Source organism: Parus major, chromosome 3 (assembly GCF_001522545.3).
Source record: "Parus major isolate Abel chromosome 3, Parus_major1.1, whole genome shotgun sequence".
Lineage (NCBI taxonomy): Eukaryota > Metazoa > Chordata > Aves > Passeriformes > Paridae > Parus > Parus major.
Window position 1 is genome coordinate 61,345,285 of NC_031770.1, and position 23,587 is coordinate 61,368,871.

General features: G+C 46.4%; 1 protein-coding gene across 1 annotated transcript; it reads right to left on the reverse strand.

Annotated features, from left to right (window-relative positions):
• Nucleotides 1-1,899: 1,899 nt before the first annotated feature.
• Nucleotides 1,900-13,345, reverse strand: HEY2 (hes related family bHLH transcription factor with YRPW motif 2). The gene is made up of 5 exons (XM_015620278.3): nucleotides 13,132-13,345; nucleotides 11,897-11,975; nucleotides 11,709-11,792; nucleotides 8,998-9,079; nucleotides 1,900-4,143 (listed from the first exon to the last, which is right to left on the reverse strand). Exons 1-5 carry the CDS (start codon nucleotides 13,212-13,214, stop codon nucleotides 3,464-3,466), a joined length of 1,008 nt encoding a protein of 335 aa, XP_015475764.1. The 5' UTR covers nucleotides 13,215-13,345; the 3' UTR covers nucleotides 1,900-3,463.
• Between the last annotated feature and the right edge of the window lie 10,242 nt (nucleotides 13,346-23,587).

Consider the following 23,587-nt stretch of genomic DNA (forward strand, 5'->3'; position numbering starts at 1 on the left):
AACCTGCTTTGATCCTCTTGATAACTGGAATTTAAAGTTGCAAACCCACCCATTGAAAAGTTAGTCAAAGCCAACTGCTAACTGTTGAACAAGCAACCTGACTTGTGTTCTTGTAGTATGTGTCATGATCTACTTTTAAATTATATAAATTTCTGACTATATTATTCAGCCAGGTCCATTCATCATTGAATGGACAATGAAGATAGAAAAAGGGCTGAAATAAAGTTGCATGTGCACAGCCACGAGTGTTAACTTTTGCATGTGGTTATGTCAAGAAAACAGCTTTCCCTTGCCCTATTTTAAAAACTGCATAGATGCCTTCAACTCTGAACTATTAGCACGGCTACAACCAAAGTCATCAGAAGCTATTATCCTCTGATGTCTTTCCAATAGCACAAGTGAAATACGTGTCTTCATCATTAATTTCTCACTTGGAAAATCTTCATCCGCTCTCAGAGACGTAACATTCCCAACAGCCTGGGAATAAGCAGGCATGAAGGATGGGCTACTCATGTCCTCTAGGTGATTTGATTCAAACCAAACCAAAAGACAATGCAATGAGAAATAGTGGAGACTAAAAGCCACTCAGGACACACAGGCAACTCAGGACACCTCAGCACCTCATGGATCTGGCCTGGTTTTTGAAAGTGAAAATGGGATAAGCATGAACAGGCTGCACAAATCTATCCATGGTGTGTGTCTAATCAGTGTCTTTTCAAACTGCCAGTTTTAAAGAATGAGTCAGAATACTGCATTTTGGGAAACAAATGCTGTTTTGAGGCACATCAAGACCTTAGGTGGAACCAAGTCAGTGGTTGCCTATTTTTAAGGTGATACATGCCTGGGAGACCTCCTACCAGGCTTTTTCAGGGCAGGTTAATAGTTAACAGCTTACATTGAAGTAGGGCTGCAACCTACTCTTTCATGCAAATAAACCCACTTTTTATCTACCAGCCATTAATGTCCTCTTTTTTCTTGAAAATACACGTTTAGAAAGTGAAATGATACCTCATCTGTATGCTGCTAAATATGCTGAAACAGCAGTACACTATTTCTGCCCTTAACAAAAAAAAAGTCATATTCCCCCCAAACAACACTACTTTCAAAGAATATCAAGGTTGATTAACAGTGTAGGGGTTGCACGCCTTCTTCCTCCTCTTTTGTCCATTTTTTCAGGTGAATGATAACCCCTCCTCAGTTAAGTGCCGGAGACCAGCTGATTGAGGCAGGGATGGATTCTAGGTTTAATATTTAGGAGAAAGGATGATAAGGAGTGAGCCACCGAGCTGAGGCTGCTGAGGCCTTTGATGATGGGGGAAGTGTCTGTCTACCTGTAGTGTGATCTTGCCAGCTGTTTTTTTGGCATTCAGACACGTAAGACTTTGTCCCCATCCTTATAAGCAGAGCTTTACGCGCTTTCCACAGAGGGACTTAACAGGTCTGATGAAACATAACAAACCCTTGCCTTAGTGAGAACTGTCAAATTAGAAGACCAGGACTTGAAGTAAAAACTACCTCCTCTCATTCCATTTATTTATGGATGAATTATGTCATTGGGTTAACACTTTCACCTTCTAAACCCTTTGGAAAGCTGGACCTAGAAACCCCAATGATTTTTGGGGCTCTCCAGAATTAATTAACAGAATTAAGTAACAGATACAGAATAACTTGTATCATTAACCATACCATCAATGCAGAGCCAGTTTGCAAGCCTGAAAACCAATGCTGTTTTGCTGTTTTTCCCTGCCTCTTCCAGGGCACGTTGGACAAGATGGGCTTCCTTGCTGAGCAAGGGGAGCAGAAGAGTACAGAGCAGCCAACAGGCTTGCTACCAGGGGCAGAAAACAACTCTGAGTCCACAAGTATTCCTCTAAAGCAAACAAATACTGCAACAAATCATTCATAAAACGCAGTCAAAAAGGACTTCATTTAATTAGTGATATGTAAAGACTTTTGCATAGAAAAAAGGTTAACAAGGTAATGCATAAAAGACCGACTAGGTACAGTATTTTTAAAACAAATATTTTAAAGTATATTTTGCATAATGTTTAACATTTTCAATGCTTATTGCTTTCTCCACACAGCAGAGAAATCAAGTGCATAATAATACATGCTGTGTTTTTTCTTTTTTTTTCTTTTTTTTTTTTTTTTACATAAAATCTCTAGTTCTTGACTGGTTGTATTAAAATACTTAGGTTATTTTAAGTCACTGTAATAAAAAATGAAAGCAAACCATTTTATGCAGCACTAGTTATCTGGGTATTGACAAAATAATTTACTCACATCCCATTAATACATTCATTTTGGTTTGGAATCAAACCCACATTACAATGTTGGCATGTTAATAGCCAATTTAAAAATCGTCCCTACCATAACTTCATTCATACCCAGAGTGATCATTCTCCCAGAAGTTGATAGTGAAAGGAAGAGGGATCTTGCACTGAATCAGTTAAAAGTAAATGTCCAAATACAGCTAAATAAGTTAAGTTGAACTCTTACAACACTGAGTGTGTCTTGTATTGGCATGAATCAACTGTATCCAAGTGTGCACACTTTAAACAGGCGGTTACTTCTGGGTGCATGACAAATTCACTGTTTGTGCAGATAGGAGCTAGCACCATGTTTAAGCCATAAAAATGGGTGCCTTAGGGCTCACAGGCTATGCTGAAACGTTCATTAATCCCAGCACTGATAAGATAATTGCTTTTACCAATGCTATGCTAGACGTCACAATTTGGCAAGTCTGTACAAAGAAAGTGAACTAAGGAAGCGAGAACTAGGCCTGTCAAACTAAACATTCTTCCTCGGCAATCTTTTGGCTAGAAAAACCTCTCCCCTTCAAGAGCATGCTGTGCCCTGGAAAAGTATCCTAGTTCTGAAGTTGAATGCAGAATTTCACCTCTCTCCCAAACCATTTCCATACCTGTGCAATGTTATTTGTTTTAGCAGAACACACACACACACATATATATTTATTTATTATTTTCTCAATGTCAGGCACTTATGAAACTGAAACTCCTTTTCTAGCCTGGGGAGACCTGGTAGATGCAATCCCTCACCACTGCCAAACAAGGATGCATAGCTGGAGAACTATTAGTTCTAATGCCTACGTATTTCTACGTATTTTGCAGGAAACCTCTACATGCCGGCATGGTCACACTGTTCTGAAAGCCACTGCTGCTCGCTCAAGGTGCCCCCAGCAAGACAAACGAAGAAGAAGAAGAAGGTGTCTCCCCATGTTCTCTCCGACACCTGCAGTGAGGATAATCGCGCCGTTCCTAGCTGGGCTCGCCGGCACCTCTCAGGCCCTTTGGGTGAAGGCTGAGCAGGGAGGCCACACCGAGCCCCGGAGGCTGGGTGTGGGTGCGGGGATGTGTGGGCTGCTGGGGCTGAGCACACGCACGTGTGCTGAGAGGGAGAGGAGGGAGCTGCGGTAGGAAGAGGTGTGTGTGGGGGGGAAGACTTAAAAGGCTCCAACTTCAGTCCCCCAGGGTCGGTAGGGTTTCGTGCCGCCCCCGGTGCCAGCCTGCTGAGGGCTGGCGGTGGCTGACACGGCCAGCGGAGGGGTGATGGCGGTCGCCGCAGCCACGGCGGCGGCGGCCGCGCTGGGCGGGAGCATGGGGAAGGTGCCGCTGAAGGAGAGGGGGAAGCTCTGGGCTGCAGCTGTGGCTGCTGCTGCCGCGGCGTGAACAGTGGCCGACAGGGACAAGAGGGAGGTAGAGAGAGGAGGGACACAGGGAGCGATGCTGCCAGCGGAGGGGACTCTGAGGGCGGCATCGGCGTGGGCGAAGGTGGCCGTGAGCAGGGCGGAGCCGTGCGGGGGCACGTCCGAGGAGAGTCTGCATGGGGCAGCATCCGAGGCGTGCAGTCCGTTCGGCTGCAGCAGAGCGGACGGGAGGTGGTGGAAGGCGGCCGCCCAGTGGTGAGGGTGCAGGGGGTGGTGGTGGTGGGCCATGGAGGAGGTCATGGCAGCAGCTTCCCTCTGAGAGGCACAGGTGCTCAGGTGAGACACGAGTCTAACGCGCAGGGGGTCGGACGTGTCGAGACCTTCCACCGATGTCAGGTACCTCGCCACTTCTGTCAAGCACTCCCGGAAGCCGATGCTCATGAAATCCATGGCCAGGGAATGAGCGTCAAAATAACCTGCAAGGGGAGGGCAAAATAGGTGTTGAATGTAGAGCTGGCCAACCCAGTCCTGCCTCGGCCACCGCATCTCCCGTTTGCCATTTATGGGTTAAGATGTGCAATAGGAGAAGTTTGTTCTGTGGTCTGTAAATGATCTCTGTGACCATCCCTGAAATGTAATAAGCTGCAGTTGTTTACGCAGACAATATATAAATGAAAAGAATTAAGTCCGTAAGACACTTAAAAAGATACATGATGCCTCTCCTGAAATTCCTCAGCAAGCTGCTGCAGTGCAGTGTTGATCCTGTATGTGTGAATGAGATGCTTATCCACACAAAGAAACAGGCTGGAGATCAGAGAGCTTGCATGTACTACCCTGCCTTTTCTTCCCTACACTGGCATTCATCCTAACGCTTTCAAACTATTTCTTGACATTGTGAGATAGTTGTTGTAGCTGCTGCTGGGGTCCCATCTACTTCACAGAGTCATTAAGACAATATGACATACGGTGTTGCTTAACTACAAACAAAAAACATCTTGTGATGACTCTGCACACACACAATAAAAAGCTTTACTGAGAAAACGTTTTATGTAATGCCATTGCTAATTTGGAGATGGAAGACTGACAGTCATATGGCCCATGAGGTATTTCAACAAACAGCAACTGGAGCTCCACAGGCTTGGGACAAAAAAGCATTTGAAAAAAAAAGTCTTATTAAATGCACATGAAAAGATACTCCCTTTCTAAAAGGGTTGAGTACAAAATCTTGTGTTTAAGTTGCAGCCCTTCAACCACAGAAACCTATTCCACTTTTTGGAACTTTCCTATTTTAGTTTAAATGTTGTCTCCTTGGGGTAACGGTATCCTGTCCACTCCCAAGCTGGCATTGTGTTTTTCCTCTCACTAGCAATGAAAATTTTTAGGTATGCATGGCTGTGATGTGTGTCAGTACATAAAGATCAAGTGCCTCTCTTATGGTGGAATGTGGCAGCAAATGCCTGTCATAAAATAATCTCTGCCTTGCTGAAAATTGCTAGCACTTTAGACGGTTTTCACTTGAATCAATTTTCAAGCTAGAAAGAAGTGTTTCCACTGCTGCATGTCCACATTACAGAATTAACTCGGGCAAGTTCATCGATGTGGCTCCAAGTCCCTGCCCACCATACACTCCACCTTGCCAAATTGCGATGGCACTTTTGCTGTAGGTCTACTTGCTCATCTGAACCTGAGAGAAACTCTGGCTCAGCAAGCAGATCCAACGAGCCTGAGGAGCTGAGGACTCCCATCCGCAAGTGCTGACTCCTCACAGCTTTCTTCCTGCCAGGTCCACTGCCACCAAAGGTTTGAGTGAACTCCTGAGAAACAAAGGCCAGGCGTGCCAGCTGTGGTGAGATAGCAGGGTACCTTCTTGGGTGCCAGTCAGCCTGGCGTGGGGACTGCTTCTGTGCCGGAGGCTCCAGGACCTCCAGCAGCTTCAGAGGGGCTGACGCACAGCCAAAACCACTTCCCAGCTCTGGCCACGAGTCAGCCAGCCTGGGAGTCCTGAGAGCACTCGGCTCAAGCCAGGGCTTGCCGGCCTCCCTCCCTCTGGACTGGAAGAAATGTGGGGGATGTGGTTGTCACCAGCTTCCCCTGAGTCTGAGCTGCTGGCTCTGTGACAAGCCATCCCAAAGCCCTGGTGATTCTGGCTCCCTTTCAGTCTCCTATGGTGGCCGAGACATGAAAACAGAGGATAGATGAGAGCTGGGACTCCCAGGCTCCATTATGTTTTGATGGTTATCTTTTCCCGGTTTCCCCTTCACTGGCTTCCCCCTTCTGAGAGAGACTTAAAAACGTTTCTCATTTCTTTCCCAACCCAAGAATATCCTACAACATGTGCATATGCCAGTGTTTTGTAGTGAACAGGAACTCTTGGTTTTTACCTCATCTGTCCTGGTAACACACGTGAACTGCATGCAGGTCACAGGTCACTTGAGTTACATGAACCCATGCACTGACCCAGGTGTCACTCATTCATTTGAAGTGAAGCTGCAATTAAACCGCACTGAGTTCTCTGCAGGCAGCTCACTGTTGACAAATCACTCCTCCCCTCTGCTTGCTTGCACCATCAGCAAAAAGCCCTGGCTTTAGGCCAAAATAGTAACTCAATGTGAACAGGAGACCACTGTCCACACCTGCGTCAGGGCGGCAGAAACGCGGAGTCTGCACAGAACCTCAGAGCCATCCGCCTGCCTGCACAGGCAGCTCTGAAAATCAGAGAAGGGACAGTAGTCGTGTTGGGTTTTCTTCTGCTGTGCCCACTTCGGGATCAGTGTACTGAGCAGCAGCCAACCCCATTCTGACTTGCCAAGTCCCATCCATTCCTCATCATGGATGTCCTCCTTTCTGTGTGAGGAATAGGACAGATCTCAATGCAGGGTAGCATATGAGTATCAGAACACATTTCTCCTTTCTTCAGTAGTAAGTGTTTGACCCTGGTAAAAATGATGCAACTCATTTTTTTGCTGATACAAAAAACCCCCTCTGGCTCACAAGATGAATTACCAAGTGGGAGTAACTATACTTGCAAATAAAACAAACATCTACCTCAAAAATACTCGAAGAAATTATATTTAAAACTATTAGTTAGATTGCGAAGTAAAACATTTTAAGTGAGCAGGAAATGCAAGCTTAAACTTTGCCCAGTACTAATTCTCAAACCTCTTTTTTCTTACAGTTTCTTAATCTGTGCAGTGAGATTACTCTTATCTCTAGGACAGAAGGAGCAGATAAAGTTGTACTATTTGTGAAGCGATTGGGTGTTATTGTGATGGGCCACCCACCGTGGATCATGGTGTGAAAGGCAGTTGCAGAAATAAGCCTGCGTTGCCTCTCCCTGCACCACAACACTTCATCCTTCCCCATACTGCCACAGCCATGCTGGTGTCAGCTGGGGCAGGAGAGACATGGCAGCAGAGACCAACCAAGAAAGAGAGAAGACCGCAAGACCTGGGACTGCTAACAACACCCAGCTTATCCAACTGCAGCCAGAGGCTGGGCTCCACCAACATCATCTCAACGTCCCGCAGCTCCCATCCCAGGCATTTCATCCCCTGCCCCACTCAGCCACCTGACCCGACCCATTTATAAAAAAATCCCCTGCATACTTTTTTTGGGTGGGGAAGCAGGGGAAGGAAGCTTCCTGATAAACTAGGTCTCCATTTGGGTTCACCTCCTGGACGTCCCGCAGTCAGTGCAAACATCGGAGGGGTGGGAGCTGCTGCAGCTCCTCAGAGGAACAATGTGCAGCATGAAGTGGGGGTCAGGCTGGGATAACTGAGCTGCAGGAGGCGTGGGGAGGATGAAGCCAAACAGCCACGGCTTCCCTCAGCAGCTGAGCACTGTGTGCTCCATGCAGTGAGGGAGACAGAGCTTGTGGAACACCAGCAGGCAACCACACCTTCAAAGGCAGCACCACCACTCAGACACACGGAGGATCTGAATCACCTGAATACAGACTGCACGACCATGATCAGTTCTGGTGTTTCATAATTTTCAAGAGCATAGCTTTAGTCAATTATTATGCTTTCTCAAGGACTGTTTATATATGTACATTAACTTCCTTTTCAAATTTTGTACATTTTCTGAGGAATCGAGAGGCATATCTGTTTCCTGAGGGGCAACAAAATTCCTTTCATCTCTTATCAAACAAGTTACCCATAAATTTTAAGCTTAAATGGACTCCTAGAAAAAACTCTTTAACACCTAGAAAAAACGTAAGTCAGCTTGGTGTTAATTTTCACAAATAACAAAACACCAGCCTTTAACATGTTTTCTTATAGCCATCTGCTGTGAAGCATGCACTGATTCTGAGATTTTTAATCGCTGCAAGGTATGGAAAGAAGCGTATTTCAGTCATGCACTAAAAACTTTGATTGAAAAAAAAAAAAGCAAGAGAGAGAAAGCAGCAGTTTCTTTTCTAGCCTCTACTTCTACCTATACGGCATACTGGGTGAGTGAAGAATCAGCTGGTCTTCATTACAACAATTCAAAGTACAATCACGGTTGATGGCACAGGACGTGGCACCATGCTTATGGAATGCCAGCAAGTTTTTTGCTCCAAGTTCCAAAATCATGACTACACAGAACACCTTGTGGGTGGCTGAAACCATTTGGCCTCCAGCCTTGGGACTGTCAGCTTGCACAAGCGAGGTACGCTCGACTCCCGGTGCTTGGCTGATCTAATGGGTCAGCGAGTGCAGCCACTGCGTCACTCCAGCAGCCATCAACAGGGAGCTATGCCAGCCTCTGACACACAAATACAGCATAGAAATGTGAGTGCAGAGAGCATTGTCTGCCCACATGCTTTATCAGATACCTGGAGCTGCATAGAGCAAGTCTGGGATTGGTTCTGGTGAACGAGATGGTCTAACCTGGAACTGGAAAGTCTTTTCAGAACAAAGAAAATACTTCAACATAAATTAAAGTTCTTCTCCGTTCACTTCCTTTGGTATAGCGGCTCAATAATGAGGTTTAGCATCAGGTTTTTTGCTACACAATTGTTGCCACAAACCTCCTGTTTATGTTTGGTGTTTGTGTATTTGTTTTGTCTCCCTGTGCAGATTTCAGTGCTCTTTGGAAACCCCAAACAAATCTCTGACTGGGCTGCCTGTGAATGAAGCCTTTACTCCCACAGTGTTATGAAAGCAAACACAAGCCCAGGGTCAAGTGCTTCTTTTGTCCCAGTAGCTCTTTCCCACGAGTTCAATCCTGCCATTAGCATTGATTTCCACTCCTTTAATCTGGAAACGCCTATCACAGCTCCTCAAAGCACTTTTATTTATGAGATTCCCCAAATATTGTAAGAAAAAAAATAATCATTGGCTCCTTACCTTTCCCTCCTGTTGCCTGCAGCATCTTCAGATGATCCACTGTCATTTGCAGTATTTCCGCTTTTTCTAATTTGGCAGATCCCTTTGAGATAAGACGCACATATAAAGAAAGGCTTACGAGTACTAGAAACTTTAATTTTATATACTTTCCACTGAGCTCAGCCTTATGGTTTCAATTTCCCCTATCATTAGGACATTCTCAGCTTAATTCTTTCGTGAGCATCTGCTTCCCAGACTTTGACTAAGAACTAATACCGTCTCCCTAATTTCCCTTTATTAGGGCTATATCTCAGCACAGCTCTGCCCTTGAAGGTAGCGTAGAGATGACATTTTCATGAAATGAGAGAAATACCTAACTATCTGGACTTCCTTTTTAACAACAAACAGAAGTGGAGAGCTGGCAGAAGGGATCTGTGTGGCCATAGATTAAGACCCTGCTGAAACGTTATTTTTTGTGCTATTACCGGTAGGTGTCCCTGCGGACACACACCCAGCACTGTCCCTCTCTTCATGGCCTATTAATTTTCAACATGTCATTTGGTTGTTGAATATTCCATTCTCATTTTTTGACTGAAAAAAACTGCCACATGGTCCACAGTATTTTAAGTTAGTGAGATGCCTTTTTTGCAAGGACTAAATACTGTGAAAGTGTAGCACCTCTGTCAGTAAAAATCTTTTCTGACGCTGAGAGTGGCTCACAGAGCTACAAGAGATACTGGAAAAGTACAAAATACAACAATTCAAAAGAAAGTATTAGTGTATCAATGTACAAATAAAACTATTTTGCTTGGTAGAATTTCCCTTGATATCTGGAGCATACCCAGACGACACAAATTCCAGTGCAAGAGATCATCCCTTGGCATCAGTTAAAATCAGGGCTGTGCAAGATGCAGTCATCACCAGATCGCATCCTGCGAGCCAGTCTTTTTCTCTTAGTTATCATCTGGGCCACCTTGTCTCGGCCAACTTCACCCAGGTTGCACATTTCTGAGTTGGGCAAAGCTTACATGGTGCTGTGTGGCCCTTTTTCAGAGTGCTCATCTCTGCCACACTCGGGAGCAGCACCGTGGCTTGCGGAGGGAGGGAGGCGGAAGCGAAACTAAACCTCCAACTTGGAAACTCCAGTGAGCTGAATGTCAAGGAGCTGGGAAAAGACTGATGACTTTGTCCTTGGCATATTGCAGGAAAACGGTGGGACTTTCTGATTCAAAAAATGCACACGCTCATTTTTACGGCACTAAAATTTTTTTCAATCCGCTTACTGCTTTCAACGCTTTCCTCATACCAAAGTTGATGCGCGTGTGAATTTTTGGTCAGAATTCCCCATTTAACATTCAACTACATCCTGTAGTTTTCTCAGACTTCATCTTTTCCACAGACACAGTAAAAGCCGCCTCAGTGAGAGTGACTAATAGCTAAAAACTGCATGGTGCTGGGTAATTTCCAAAGGCTCTGTAGGACTTGTTTTATAATGTTTGTGGTTTTCAAGAAATAAACAATAAAATGGGACAAAAAACTGTTGTCTCTTGCCCCTGTTTATCTAGCTGAAAATATCCCTGTCACTGTTTTGCCACAACCAATGCAAAGACACAGTGACAACTACCAGTTACTAAAAATCATATTGCAGGTGACACAAGTGATGCTTTCAACCAATACTTCAGTTTTGGGGTTTTTTTTGCCAGCTCCTGTTCAGGCCAGGGATGAAACAGGGCTAACATGGTGTGGTGCTTGCCACGTAGTTAGCACTTGCATTCACCACCTCCCAGTCCTGCTCTCAGATTTTACTTTCTGGGTTCTTTTATTTTACTATTACAAGGAAATCAGGTTATTTATTTTCAGATGCTTCATTTTGACTGAAACACAGTGTCAGCTGCACACATCCATAGATCTTCAGACACTTCTAGCAAAACAGGAACAAGGCTAAATATTGAACCAAAGCCCAAAAAATAAAATTCAGGATATGGAAAAAAATGAATTTGAATGGAGAAACCAAAATGCCTTTTTTTTTTTTTTTAACAAAACATTGTATTCTAAGCTCTAGGTCTGTAATTTGATGACCAAGAAGCTGAGCCAAAGTTAACTGCATCCTTCCAGACTTCCTACTAAATACTTACTAAATACTTTCTCGCTGAAAGTCTGAATATATCACTGACTTCACTACCTCACACAACATGGGCCTATTCCACCTCCTAATGCACTGGTTCTAAAAGGTCATCTTAAAACATGAATAATCCAGACGCTATGCTCTCTTTTCAGGAAACTGGACTGATTAGTTTGCAATGGAAAGTATAGATTTGAAAAAAAAAGGTCTCTTAAAGTAGCAGCAAAGTAAATTATATTTGAAGATTTAGACAGAAGGCTAATTCGCGTACTGGTTTGGGGAGTTGTGTTGGGTTTGTGTATTTTTATTTTTTATTTAATATGCAGTAAAGCACATTTTTAACAAAACCACTACTGGAATTCATCGAAAGAACGGAGGCAACATGAACACAGTTACCCTTAAGGGAAAAACAAGCCAAAGAATGGAAATGTTTTTCAGCCTTATAATGAATTATGTTTCTAATAGTTTTGCCACAACAAAGCATTTTACTGAAATGCTTGCTTTGTGCCAGATCAGGACACATACAGTATTATTTTAATGAGATTTACAAGAGAACTAACATTGCCAGATGAGATACAGAATTTATATTTTAAAAAAAGAAAAAGCTTACTTGTTTTTCAAAAGCAGTTGGCACAAGCCGCCTCAGCTCTGATAAACTGTTATTTATACGATCACGGCGCCTTTTCTCTATAATCTATTCCCAAAAAAACAAAACACATTAAGTTTACAAAAAATGAAGGGCAAAATCACAGCACACACGCAAACTGTCAGATGCAAGAATAATTAAACGAAACATACCCCTCTTCTTTTCTTTCTGGCCATGATCTGAGATGTTGTTGTTGGGGAATTTGATCGAATGACAGAACTATTACTTTGCCTGCGAAGCAACAAAAGTATGTCAGGTGTTGCACAACTTGACACTGCTCTTTGAAGACACCTTAGGTCACCATACTACGTATGCATAGTGCCTCTCATGCCATTTTCAATGCTTCCAGGATGTGCCTTGCGTTGCACAGTGTTTCTGAAGACAGGGATACATTTCAGATTTTACTACCCCAGCATACATTTTGAATTGACAGAGCACTCTGTTGGAAATAAAGTCCTTTTCTGAGCTCACTGTCCAGCACAGATTTCATTTTCTTTGCATGTGAAGTCCTGCCTATCAAGTACAGGCTGAAGAACCAGGCCCAAATCCACACGAACCTTGTGGCAACAGCAGTGGTAAGTGGACATACCCGATGACACAACCTCTGCCAGGCCTGCTGGGTTTTGACGTGTCTGCCCATTGCTACACAGTCAGCAGATGCTCAAGGAGGATGCCAGGTGCCCAGCCTGGCTTTCTGCATTGTCCAGTAGCAGAATTCAAAATCTGCTTCTAAAAGTGTACTACCCTCGAGTACAAAGTTGCTTTTATTTAATCATGACTGCACCAAAAATAAAAAAATTAATATCTTTTAATAGTCCTTTAGCCAGTGATGAGGATGAGATGGGGCTCTGGTGCATGAAGCTCTAAACTGGCTGAAGCAACCCTGAAGCCCCTCGGCGACCCTGCAGCGCGCCCAGCCCGACCCTCCCTGGGCAAACACCACTGCTTGCCCTCGGCTCGCACGGCGGGTTTGCTGAACTTCAGCTGCTGAGGATCCCTGCTCACTTTCCACGGCTCATTTCCCACTGGCGCCCGTTCTCTTAGGTTGTTCGGCCCGATCAGGAGCGATTTTGGAAGAGGTCTGATTGCAAATGGCAAATTAAGCGGAGCTAATGAACCGCAGCCCGGTGATCCACAAAGCTACTCGAGGGCTGCGCGTTATGTCGAGGCTCGGGCAGTCCGAGCGCGGGGCTAATTTTTGGTGGGCTATGAGCGACCTGCCAGCTGACCTGGAGGGGGACATAACCTCTGCCCTCGGGGGGCCGCCACCCCCCACCCTCATCCCAACGCGGGGTGTCCGCGTCTCTCCTTCGCCCTGCCCCAGCTCGGGGCGCACCCCGGCCCGCGCCACCGAAGGAGACCGCGACCCCGGGGGTGTCCCACTTACCCCGAGTAGTTGTTCTCGCTCCCCACGTCTATAGTCTCGTCCATATCGCTGTCTGAGGTAGTTTCCTCGCAAGGTCGCTTCATCGTGTGCACGGCGTGGGGGCAGAGATAAATAAATCCGGGGGGGCTCCGGGCACGGCACAGCTGGGGACGGCTCCGCACCGCCAGCAGAGCAAACCCTCTCTGAGGCGCTTTCCCACGCCGCGGCACAGCCTCAAGCCCGACGGCCCGCCCCCGGCAAGGCCCGCCCTGCCCAGGGTGACGGGCGGGGGCCGCCCACCGCCGGGGCGCGGAGCCGTGCGGAGGAGCGGGCGGCCGCCCGGTGGGGGCCCAGCCGCCCTCGCCTCACGGCAGGCGGGAGCGGAGCCGGCACGGGGCCTGAGAGGGAGGAGCGCGGGGTTCCGAGCATCCTTGGAGCTCGCCCTGCGGGGGGAAGGAGCGGCACCGGGTTCCCAGCCCTTCGGGGCTGCCGGACGAAGAGGGGCGGCCGGGATCGCCCCGCTCTCCGTCTCTCACCGGGCATTTGGGAAGATCGTGCTCCCCTCCCGCCCGTAACACACGAGCCGGATCAGCCCCCTGCCCAATGCTCCAGAGCTCAGGGCGGTGGCAGCAGTCCCGGTCTCCCCTCTTGCGGCGCCGCAAGGGGAGTTGTTACCGGGCACACGAGCGCGCGTTGGAGAGTTGTGTAAATCCCGGGAAATGTAGAAATCCCTCCCGGCCGGGCGAGCGGCCCCGGCGGCCCCGTCCCGCTGGGCTCCACGGGCGCGCTGAGGGCTAGCGGGCGCTTGCCGGCCGGGAGCCAAGCAGGGCGATAATCCTTGCTGGGAACGACTTGGGAGGAAGTTTAGCGTCTCGCTTACCGGAGGATCTGTAGCAGGCGGGTTTTACTTTGCTTTTGTTTGGGATTTCCCCACCCCGTTTGTGTTTTCAAATTCCGGATTCCTGACAAAATATATTCGGAGTGGTATGTTCTCCGCAGAAATTTAATCTTGCAACTGTGGTGACTGTCTCTGTGTGCCTGTTCCTCCCTCCATCCCCTTTGCCACCTTCCTAGGAACGTTTTTCTCCCGCCCCTGCTGTCGGACGCTGGCCGAGAGGGGCCGGGAAGGGGCGGGGAGGGCTCGGCACCAGCTTGGGCACCGCCGCCTTATCCTGGCTCTCGGCGGCACACGGAGCCGCGGTCGCTCAGTAGCCAGGAGGACTTGAAGGCTAGCGGCGAGGGGGCTGCCCTTGCTACGACTCGGTGCCTTGTCGAGCCAGGGGCAGCCCCCTCGCCGCCCCGCGTGGGGCTGCGGCTGCCCGAGCCGGGCTCCGGGGAGCAGCACCTGCCGAAGAGACGCGGGAAGCAGCTGCCGGCGTCGCCGCAAAACAACGGAGCGGCGAAGAGTCTCCCCTTCAGAGCGGCGTGGCACCGGGGTCGCCCTGCTCTCGCCTCTCCGGGTTTCCAGGCGGCGACAGCACGATACTGTTCCGGACAGCGGGAGGGAGGGAGGGAGGCACGGCAGGTCGGGGAGGGAGAAAAGAAGGGCCGGAGGGGCCGATGACTCCGGCTTTCCCTTCGGGGCAGGCTGCGAGCTCGACGGGCCGGAGGGAGCGGACACCTTCCCGTCGCGGCCCCGCTCGGCTCGCCGCTTCTGCCTGCGGGCGGAGTTTGCCCCGGCTGCTTTATATTTAGCAGCCGACGGTACCAATGACTCAGTTTTCCACTCAGTTAAATGCCGTGGAAGGTACAGGTGGCTTGTTTCGTTCGCGGGTGTCCGTGCGGCTAAGGGCCATTGCGAAAGAGAAACCGGCGCCAGCCCTTTTGTACGCCGACGTCCGCCATCTCTGCAATTATATTTGGTGGCACGTCGGGTGTTTGCCCTTTCATGTGGATGTTGCTGCTATGTAAAGGAACAGCGGGATTTCATGCCTCATTGCCCTACCGGGACATCCTTTTCATGCCCGTATTTGCAGAGTTGCTAAAAAGCTCCGCGGCTGCTCACTCAGAACAGAAGCGAGCGTCCGCGGGAATGGCGAAGACAGCTCTAGTGAACTTGGGACGCATTCCCCACAATGGCCCCTTTGATGGGATCTGAACAAAAAAACCAAAAGGAACCAAAATACACCCCCCCTCCAAAAAAAAAAAAAAAGCAAACAAAAACCAAATCAAAAACCCACAAAAATATCCCCACGAACAAACAACCCAAAAAAAGTATCAGGATCTCTTGGGAGAAGTGGACTAGCAGGAGCAGCCTGTGGCGCCCGACTGCAATTTGAAGCACAAACGCTTTAGAAATCTGGGATTAGACTCAGCAGTTTTAGTGCTCGACGTGGGGGTGTTCTAGAATATTTTTAAAACTCCAATAAACAAAAGAAACCCCTGCTCCAAATTCTCTTTCGTTGTCTGTGCTGTAACGACACGGGGAGACCTGAGACAGCCGGGCCTGCTCCCGTCCGGGACCCTTGTGCCGGACATCTCGGGAGGGCCGGGAAACGCTGCCCTGCCTCAGACATCGCGTTTCAGAGCGGGTCGAGGTTGGGTAGGTCCGATCTGAAGTCCGTGTTACCCGGCCTGGGCTGCAGCTGCTCGAGAGACGCCTGCGAACGCGGTGTGTGTGTGGAGGGGGGCACGGGCTCCAGCGTGGGTGTCCCAATCCTCGCTAAAGCACGCGGATCACCCCGGCATGTGGGTGCGTTTCCGAGCTACCTCAGGGTCTTGCATAGAAATCTTTCATGTCACGCGTCGGTGCCGCTGGATTTGTAATTTCTGCTCACTCTGGAAATAGCTCCTGCTGTTTAATGCTATTTTTTTTCCCCTTGGGGCACAACTCCCGCATTCTGTTTTCCTACAGAAACCTGAGCTATCCTATGGTTACCTCCCCGAGCAGAGCTTATGTCAGCGTCGTTTCTCGTGGGTCCGGCTGTTAAATCCTCCTGGTAGCCTCGCTAAAGTCCCTCCTCCGGGAAACTTCTGTTTTCATTTTACCCAGATTAGGTATTTTTTCTTAGTTTGTTTTTAATTATTTTTGAGGGATGTACCTGCTCCTTGGGTGAGAAATGACGGGCTTTCCCGGGTCGGCCCTTGCACCCCTGCCAGGTCTCGGGCCCGTCGCTGTGACAGGTGCGCTGCGACAGGCAGGGGCTCCGTGGAGGAGCACCAACACCGCGACCCACGGGCCAAGCTCCCTGTGCTTTGGTCCGGGCTGCATGGCACACCTGGCTCTTTCTCCAGTGACCCCATAAAGCGTGACTCCCGGGAACACTTCCTGCGGCGGGACTGCCCGCTCAGCTGGCAGCACGCAGCGCTGACAGCCACGCTGTCGAAGCCCGGAGAGAATTGTCTTTCTCCGTTCCCCGCTCCTTTTCCCTCCAAAGGGAAAAAGCCGGGCGGACTCGCCGCTTCCCGCCAGCCTGGAGGCCCCGGGACAGCCGCCGTGCTCACTCACCGCCGGCAGGGAGAGCTGAGTGGCGACCCTCGCTCCTCGGAGGCCCCCGAGCAGCTTTTACCCGGGAGAGGCAGCCCCGGCGGGCGGCGGCTCCCTGCAGGCTCCCCGGCCCGCAGCTTCCCGTCCCGGCCGGGGGGCGTCGGGGGGAGGCCAGGCAGCTCCCGCTCCCTCTCCCTCCTTCCTTTCTGCTTTCTTGTGGGTTTGTTGTTTGTGGATTTTTGTTTGTTTGTTTTTACTCTCGGCAGACGCGGCTGGCCGCGGCTGCGGGGCCTGGCGGGTCACACGAGGCCAGCCCGGGCCCCCGACAGCGGCTGAGCCTTCCAGAGCCGGCCTGACAAATAAGCAAAGCAGTGCATTTCTTGCAACGTCTAAGAGAGCCGGCTCCCGTAGAGAAGAGACTCTCGTCTGCTCCGTCCCCGAAAATGAAATTTCTTACCCCCGAGATTTTAGGATTTTACATGTCGCTGTGAAACGTTTAGGATTAGTTAGGGAGTTTAAAGCCTATTTAAAAAATGTGCGTGGCCTTCTGAAGCAGCTGAAGTTTAGCTCAGCAGCTTTCTTCAAGGGGACTCAAGATTGTCCTGAGTTTCTTTAGTGAACACGGTAGGTACTTAGACTCTTAAGTGTTAGAGCAATTTTTTTTTTAATACTTTACTCTCTCCTGCTTAAAAACACATTTGCATTCCATATCCTTCACTCAGTAAGCAGCCTCTTGGGGGTATCTGTTCTACTACTTTTAAGCTACTTTCTCTAACTATTAGGAAACTCTTAAGAACAGGAGAGAAATGTAATTCCCATTCATGGACTGTGGACCATGACGCTGGGTTTTTTGTTTTGTTTTGTTTTTTTTCTTGATGGACTTACCACTAACTGCCAGGAAAACAAGAGAAAAAGCCTTCTTGTTTTTGTTTTTGTTTTTTTTCTGATTTGATTGTAAATAGATGGTTAAAATGATTTCTGGCTACATTTATACCAAGGTTGGATGGACAGACTGAAGAAAGAGCAGAGAGCTGAGGAAACTCTGTGTGACAGCTGAAGGAAATAATGCTCAAAAAAAAAAGGAGAGACTTTAAAACGTGGTTTTGCCTAGATAGTGGCTATACACGGGTGGAAGTTGGATGCATGATATTCCAGGCAAGTCTCCACTGTGGAGGAGTATTTGACTATTAGCTGGGTTGTAGCATTTTTGCCTGAATAATAGGGTCTGATCCACAGGTGATTCTTGTGGCAGTACAATAACCACACAGATACTGATGAAATTGCACAAGTGCCCTGAGATGGATGCAATCGCTCCCGTAGATCACTTCCATTTTGTGAAGAATAAAAAGTGCACAAAGACTTGCTACAATAAATTTCAAGTTGAAGATGACGGAGGAAAAAAAAAGTAGGAAGGAAGATGCAGTGGGTATTTATAGACCTTTCTAAGTAATGTTTAATATTTTAATGCTTATCATTGAACTACAGCTCCACAAATCTGATCTTTGTAAAGTAGTGAAGTTGACTATTGGGTTTTCAGGCTAATCACAGAAAACCCTTTACTCTGCATCTCCTGTAGCGTGTCACCTACTTCTCTGCTTTCGGTGCCTACGGAGTCAATGAATGCACCCTCCTGGGCCGAGTGCTTCCTCCTGGCCCCCAGTCAATAGGTGCTGCCTGTTTGTCCAGTCCTCCCATTCAGGGCATGAAATGCTCTCCCTGAGAGCTGTCACTACATCGTAGGTGACGCAGAAACACAGGAACACCTCTTCTGGCTCCCACTGTCTGGTGATAACAAGGACGATTGAACAGCACCCCAAGAAAGGGCAGCTGGAGAGGACAAACCCTGCAGTTGAGAGCCTCATACTTAACTCTTTGCGCCTTGGCACACTTCCTATGTGAGCTCAGGCACTCAGGACAATTAATTAAATTAACAAAAGATGTAAATTAAAAGTGTCTGTGAACTGTATTGAAACTCAATTTGCATGCTCTTATTCACAACAGAACTGGCTGCAATTTGATTTAAATTAATTCACTTTCAGAATAAAATAACATTGAATAGAATAAAAGCAGCTTTAATTTTGAATGGATGTCTACATAGAATTGTTTGTGGTTTAACTAATCCACTCTAAATATTGAGTCTGTTGATTTTCCTGGGCATTTCCATCTAGGCTAGTTTGCTTTGTGCCTCTGTTTTGGGCTCCTATCAGTAAAACTGAAATAGTAGTTGCCTGCTGAAGTTTAAAGTCATTGTGTGAAGGATCTTGGTAATGACAGCATTTTGCCTGATACTCAGCATACATGTTCTGCAAAAGCCAGGACTTGATTTTCTATACATGTGCAAAATTCTTGCCTGGTAATATTTTACAATGACTGTACCCAGATGTACATGACCAGGGGAGACACGCAGCAGTGGAGAATTAGGGCATCACTGTGGATTTTAGACTTTCACTGAACATCTCCTTGGATTTGGCTCTCTGTTTTCTTCAAAGACTATGGGCCAAGATTTAAGAACTCTCTAACTTCAGTCATCTTAATGAACGGCTTCAATGGTGTTAAAGGGAACTAGGGCACTTCCTTTACTAGTGGAAATCAGGCCACTTAATTACTTCACAATAATATACAGAACCTAACCTCACAGTTTTTTGCACAACATTAATTATGAACTTTAATCTCTTTTAGAGGTAGTGCTATTAAAATCCATAGATCTGTATCAAGAATAAAACTATCCTATTATAATGGAAATGGAGTACTTGTAAAAATGAGCACATAATCACAGCATTCTCGTTGAAACTCATTTCTGTTAAAATAAATTTTCACAGTGGTGAAGCATGCTTTAATTCACAAGTAACTGTGGCAAGTCTAGATAAACACATCCTGTGTCAGAAATGGGAACCTTCTTGAATTTTTGTAATAAAAACTTGCTGAGTTTTGAATAAAGCAGTTATTCTTTTTTTTTTTCCTTTTTTTTTTTCAGTTCCTTCTTCCTTGTCAGCTTTTTACAGCATTTTCCTTTATTTCTTTTATGTTTTTCACGCTGAATGGACCTTTTTTTTTGTGCTTTTTGGATGCCAAAAACTGGAGAATTGTCATTATTTGAATTCTATTGTTGGTTGCTCCTTTAAAATAAAAAACTCCCATGCTTTCCAGAGAGTTAAGAAGGAACCAATTTTAAGGGAGTGCTAAGATTTTATCCAAGATTTATTTAGGAAAGAAAATAGTGGATCATCTCCAGGCTTCAAAGCTAGCTGTTATAATAAAGCACTTCACCTAATGCTCCAAAAATACTCTTTTATGTAGACTGTGCATGTGATAGAAATAAGCAACAATAAAATACTCTGGATAGATGCATGGTATTTTAGCAAACTTCTTCAGTAACAGTAGTCCCTATTGGCACTTGGAAGGGACTTTGAAATTACAGATCCTGCAAAGCTAGTTAAGTAAAAAGACACACTAAACACCTGCTTGGCAGTAGAAGTTATGATCTCTGGAAATAAAAAAAATATCAATGGAAACATTTGCCAAGTGTCTGAAATAAAACACGTAGGGTCAACGTGAATACTCAACTGGTAAAATTTGTACACAAATTAAACAGACATGAATACTCAGCTGGTAAAATTTGTACACAAATTAAACAGGCATAAATTCAGTCAAAATCCAGGGTCCTACATTGCTGAAGAGTTTGGATCAGGATTTTCAGCCAAAGAGAAACTGGCTTTCCCCAGACTGGGAGTTTTACATGCTGCCATGAATGTATGTCCATGTAGAGAGCAGGTCATCTAAACTAGAGGAAGTTCCCTTTTGTTAACCACTGTCCAAGGGAGAGAAGTTGTCTCTGTTCCATTCTGATCAGCCTTGTGTCTTGCGACCGCCTGCACTTAAACAAGTATTTTTGTGATTCTTTAGTTAATGTCATGTTTGATCCTGCTGAGCCTAATCAGGAAAACCTGTGTTGACTGGATATGACTTTTGCTTCAAGGAGGAAATTGAAAAGCTCTCTCTGCAGGAACTGGGCCTAATTCCAATTTTCTTCTTACTTCTAAAAGAAAACAATATTGTGAAGGTATTTTTGATTTATAGTGATGAACATTTTTCTCTCCTTCAAAATATTATATTACTTCAGTTGTATTTTATTTTAACATCTTTCTAATTAATTTTATTCAGTGTATATTTTTTGTTACACGTGGTTGAAAATAAATATGTCATACAACAGCAAAGATAGATCAGACTTTGAGAGGAAAGCCCTGCAACTCTGAGGATGTGTCAGAGCTGCAGACTCTCACTTAAAAAAGTGTTCATTGTCAGTGACTTATAAAGTGTTCACTGCTCTTTCTGGTAAAAGAGATAAAAAATTCTGTATAGACCGAAGGCTTTCCAAAATGCTAAATGCTCCTTTGCTTGGTGGGTTGTTTTCTTGTGTTTCATTTTTCTATGGCAGACATTAACCAAAGCACACTTAAAATTACTGTGAGAGCAGTTTGCTTTTGGTGCTTGCTGGTTCTGTGTGAGTGCTGGTGCTCACCTTTGCAAGGAGCAGAGGTGCCATTTTCAGATGTTTGCCATTCCTTTTTCCATCACAGGGTCTGAGGTGGCTGGCAGCACTTCCTCAGGCCTTCAGCCTGGGAGTCTCCTTCCCTGGATGTATTCAAAAGCTGTCTGGACACAATCCTAAGTAATGTGCCCTAGGGGATCTTGCCTGTGCCAGGGGGTTGGAATGGATAACATGCAATGGTCCTGTCAGACCTTATCCTTTCTGTGGTTTTGTAACCCTTCTGGAATTACAGAAAATGGACACTCCCCCTGCCAAGACACCATGAGGTGCCTGGGTGATTTTATCCTGGTGTAAAGGATAAACCAGATGCTGCTATTTCATGTTTCCTCCCTCTAGCCCCCAGCTTAGCCACTCTTGTATTGTTTTTGACCATGGAACACTTTTTTTAACTGAAGAATTTAGCTTCATTTTCTGCGCTGAATGTCAGGTCTCTGAAACCTTCTCTTCTTTGGGGCTATTGCTCCTACTTGGAAAGCTGCCCTGGCCTTCTGCAAGCCTTTCTCCTTAGCTTGCTTTCTGACTGTCACTTTATTTTCTACTGCTCTTCACGAAATATGCTCCCTTCCTTTTTGTCAGCTCCTTCTCTGGGAAAAACCTGATGATGTCTTATGGACTCAAAGAATTTTCTAGCAATGACTTCCCAGTCACAGAATGGCTTTCACATGATATCTCTTTTGACAGACCCCCCTCTTCATATGTCCTTCTCCCATCTTTGTCCTTTGCACAGTCAACATTGAACTTCTTCCTTCTTAAAGCTCTCGTCTCTCTGCTTCCTTGAACAAGGCTGAGGACATCAGTTCTCTCAATCTTGGAGAGAAAGGCTTATGCTGTCTTCTCTGCCCTCTTGTTTGCTTAGATGTGAAAGTTGTCTCCAAGTGCAGCTATCAGATCTTCCTACAAAAGCCCAGGATCGTCTGACTTTTCTGCTAGGTAGCGTAAACTTTGTTCAGGTTCCTGCCTGGCTTCCCAAACACATCTTCTTTCTCTGTTTCTGGGCTTTTAGGAAAGCTGTTCAATTCATCCTCCTGTATAGTACCTCTGGCCACATTGCTTCTGTCACTCCCTCTGGACCACTTATTCCTACTCTGCCTGAGACACACTGCCTTTACCATCTTGGCCCTTCTCCAGCCCTCCCTCTTCCCTGCCTTTTCTTGTATCCTATTCTCTCCTCCCTTCTTCTGGTAGCCTGCTCAACCCTAACTTAGCTGCCCTTCCCCATTTTGTGGGTGCAGAGTCTCTGAAGCTCTTTGTTGGATTTTCCAGACACTCTCAGGGTTAGCAGTGGCTGTGCAGGGTTCCCAACATGAAGGCTGTGGTGATAGTCTGTGATATCAACTCAGATTTGCCATACTGATTTTCCAGGCTCAGCAGGTTCTCCCCAGTGCAGACTAGCTCAATATTTTTTCAAGTTATATTACAATAGCATTGCTAGTTCATCTCCTTTATTACCTTTAAATTGTCTACAATTTACAAATTTACAGTATGGGTGCTGTAAACCCCGAGTGCACCCAGGATTACTAGGTATGTCCATGTCCCTAAGTCAAAATGTTCCCCACAGCCTTGGAGCTCTTTCTGTCTGGAAACCTCGCACTGAAGTACTTCAGTATGCATGAAGGTTTTTTTGTGAGGTGATATGTCAGAGCAGTGGCACTTAAACTCCATCACCCTTCCATCTCTGTGGGAGATTTGGGTTCCTGCAATCAGGGGGGGATTTTTCTTCCCTGATAGGGGAATTCCAAGCTGGCACAGCAGCCCATTGGCTCTGTCAGGGAAGAGAGAGGTGAGAGGGATGAGCTACAGAAACCTCCCTGCTGCTGCCCTTCCTCAGATGCCAGAGGGGACAAACCTTCCCGCTGTGAGAGGGAGCTGACGGTAAGGAGAACAAGGAAAAATACTCTTGCTGGTATTGAGTGAGGGGAGGGAATTGTCATGTAGAGCAATTGCCCTGCTGGAGGCAGTTATTGAGCACCTGCCTATTTGAATTGGTCATACAATGGGTGAGTGTCACTTGTGTCACTTGTATGCTCTGCTTCTGAAACCAGGTACCCTGCAGAGCTCAGGGGCTCAGGGCACAGTTTTGCATAGAGTAAGATTTTTGCTGTGGTTACAGAAAGTAATCCTTGTATTCTGTAACTTCATGGCATCATCTGAAGTCCATCACGTGTGCTATTAACAAAACAGCCTCATATTTGTTTCATACAGTAAAATATAACATAGCACAAGTAACACATGGATTTCCAGGACCACTCTCTCATGCAGAATTTCCCCAGGAATTTTAACATTCTTCTAACTAAAATAATCTCATGTAAAAGCACTGCAGTAAAGAAAGACAGCTAACAGACCTGCTATAAAGACAAGGTGCCAGCAATGCATTACAGTCTAGAGAGGAGTGTCTGAGGGAATTGTTGTTTAGCCCATTGATTTCTTCGGTATTGATCTTAAATGGGAAGTAAGGAGACTACAAGACTGATGCTAAATAGAGCATATAAATTTATTTAAAA

Excerpts from the sequence above, each read along its gene's own strand:
- HEY2 (XM_015620278.3), bottom strand. The coding sequence starts at position 13,214 with ATGAAGCGACCTTGCGAGGAAACTACCTCAGACAGCGATATGGACGAG. Across the intron at positions 11,976-13,131 it reads AGCGAGAACAACTACTCGGG|GCAAAGTAATAGTTCTGTCA; the intron begins GTAAGTGGGACA and ends GTTGCTTCGCAG. Across the intron at positions 4,144-8,997 it reads GCAGGCAACAGGAGGGAAAG|GTTATTTTGACGCTCATTCC; the intron begins GTAAGGAGCCAA and ends CTCCCCTTGCAG.